The sequence below is a fragment of the Salmo salar genome, unplaced genomic scaffold (assembly GCF_905237065.1).
Source record: "Salmo salar unplaced genomic scaffold, Ssal_v3.1, whole genome shotgun sequence".
Lineage (NCBI taxonomy): Eukaryota > Metazoa > Chordata > Actinopteri > Salmoniformes > Salmonidae > Salmo > Salmo salar.
In genome coordinates, this window is record NW_025547751.1 from 70,001 (window position 1) to 73,076 (window position 3,076).

The 3,076-nt window shown below is 47.4% G+C and overlaps 1 protein-coding gene across 1 annotated transcript in view; it reads right to left on the reverse strand.

Moving 5' to 3' along the window:
* LOC106597778 (kelch-like protein 5) overlaps positions 1–2,619 on the reverse strand; it is a gene marked incomplete at its 5' end in the record, with an annotated part of 20,606 nt that extends 17,987 nt beyond the window's left edge. Inside the window, 3 exon segments of the mRNA XM_045711553.1 lie at positions 1,382–1,556; positions 1,674–1,723; positions 2,503–2,619. Coding sequence (XP_045567509.1) covers positions 1,382–1,556; positions 1,674–1,723; positions 2,503–2,619 — 342 coding nt within the window.
* Between the last annotated feature and the right edge of the window lie 457 nt (positions 2,620–3,076).

Below are 3,076 nucleotides of genomic sequence, written 5' to 3' on the forward strand. Positions count from 1 at the left end.
TAATACAGTATATATTAACACCTGGGATATTACAGTATATATTAACACCTGGGATATTACAGTATCACCTAGGATAATACAGTATATATTAACACCTGGGATATTACAGTATATAATACACGTATCCTCTGTTCTCACCCCAGCCCGGTATCAGACAACACGTATCCTCTGTTCTCACCCCAGCCCGGTATCAGACAACACGTATCCTCTGTTCTCACCCAGCCCGATATCAGACAACACGTATCCTCTGTTCTCACCCCAGCCCGGTATCAGACAACACGTATCCTCTCTTCTCACCCAGCCCGGTATCAGACAACACGTATCCTCTGTTCTCACCCCAGCCCGGTATCAGACAACACGTATCCTCTGTTCTCAGCCCCAGCCCGGTATCAGACAACACGTATCCTCTGTTCTCACCCCAGCCCGGTATCAGACAACACGTATCCTCTGTTCTCACCCCAGCCCGGTATCAGACAACACGTATCCTCTGTTCTCACCCCAGCCCGGTATCAGACAACACGTATCCTCTGTTCTCACCCCAGCCCGGTATCAGACAACACGTATCCTCTGTTCTCACCCCAGCCCGATATCAGACAACACGTATCCTCTGTTCTCAGCCCCAGCCCGATATCAGACAACACGTATCCTCTGTTCTCACCCCAGCCCGGTATCAGACAACACGTATCCTCTGTTCTCACCCCAGCCCGGTATCAGACAACACGTATCCTCTGTTCTCACCCCAGCCCGGTATCAGACAACACGTATCCTCTGTTCTCACCCCAGCCCGGTATCAGACAACACGTATCCTCTGTTCTCACCCCAGCCCGGTATCAGACAACACGTATCCTCTGTTCTCACCCCAGCCCGGTATCAGACAACACGTATCCTCTGTTCTCACCCCAGCCCGATATCAGACAACACGTATCCTCTGTTCTCAGCCCCAGCCCGATATCAGACAACACGTATCCTCTGTTCTCACCCCAGCCCGGTATCAGACAACACGTATCCTCTGTTCTCAGCCCCAGCCCGATATCAGACAACACGTATCCCCTGTTCTCACCCCAGCCCGGTATCAGACAACACGTATCCTCTGTTCTCACCCCAGCCCGGTATCAGACAACACGTATCCTCTGTTCTCACCCCAGCCCGGTATCAGACAACACGTATCCTCTGTTCTCACCCCAGCCCGGTATCAGACAACACGTATCCCTCTGTTCTCACCCCAGCCCGGTATCAGACAACACGTATCCTCTGTTCTCACCCAGCCCGGTATCAGACAACACGTATCCTCTGTTCTCAGCCCCAGCCCGATATCAGACAACACGTATCCTCTGTTCTCACCCCAGCCCGGTATCAGACAACACGTATCCTCTGTTCTCACCCAGCCCGTGTCTGTGGGTGGACATGGGCGTCATGACGCTCCAGCTGTTACCGTCCGGGTCGTAACATTCCACGGCGTTGAGGGTCTTGAGTCCGTCCCGACCACCGACCACGTACAGGCGGCGGTCCAACACACACACCCCGAACTGGAGTCTACGCCCGCTCATCACCGCCACCTGGAAACATCTTTAACATCATCTCTTCTTCTACTGTTTTGATTTGGTTAAAACAACTTGACTTTTCATTTGTTGGGGGGGAAATGTGTTTGATATTTATATGTTTGATTTGGTTACCTGGCTCCACGCATCCCGACGCAGGCAGTACTGCTCTATACTGGTGGCTCCTGACACACACACACACACACACACACACACAGACACACACACACACACACACACACACACACACACACACACACACACACACACGGTTAAACATACATATATACACACACAGTTATACACACACATACTGTTATACACACACATACTGTTATACACACACACACACACACACACACACACACACACATATATACATACACACAGTTATACACACACACACACAGGTTACACACACACAGGTTACACACACACACACACAGGTTACACACACATATATACATACACACAGTTATACACAGACACACACACGGTTAAACATACATATATACATACACACAGTTATACACACACATACTGTTATACACACACATACTGTTATACACACACACGGTTAAACACACACACACACACACACACACACACACACACACATACTGTTATACATACATACACAGAGGCTAACCTTTGGTAGCGTCCATACCCCCTACAGCGAACATCAGAGGCTAACCTTTGGTAGCGTCCATACCCCCTACAGTGAACATCAGAGGCTAACCTTTGGTAGCGTCCATACCCCCTACAGCGAACATCAGAGGCTAACCTTTGGTAGCGTCCATACCCCCTACAGCGAACATCAGAGGCTAACCTTTGGTAGCGTCCATACCCCCTACAGCGAACATCAGAGGCTAACCTTTGGTAGCGTCCATACCCCCTACAGCGAACATCAGAGGCTAACCTTTGGTAGCGTCCATACCCCCTACAGTGAACATCAGAGGCTAACCTTTGGTAGCGTCCATACCCCCAACAGCGAACATGGCTCCTACAGTAGATTTACGAGGTCTGGTTCTGGGGCTCTGCAGCAGGGGGCGCCGGTGAGGCAAGAGATGGTACTTCATACCTGAACAATACAAACAATACATTCATCAATACACATATCAATACACAGATCAATACATTCATCACTACATTCATCACTACACTCATCACTACACAGATCAATACATTCATCAATACATTCATCAATATATTCATCAATACACAGATCAATACATTCATCACTACATTCATCACTACAATCAATACATTCATCACTAAATTCATCACTACATTCATCACTACACAGATCAATACATTCATCAATACACAGATCAATACATTCATCACTACATTCATCACTACATTCATCACTAAATTCATCACTACACAGATCAATACATTCATCAATACATTCATCAATACATTCATCACTACGTCAATCAATACATAGTTCTATACATTCATCAATACATTCATCACTACACAGATCAATACATTCATCACTACATTCATCAATACATATTCATCACTACACAGAT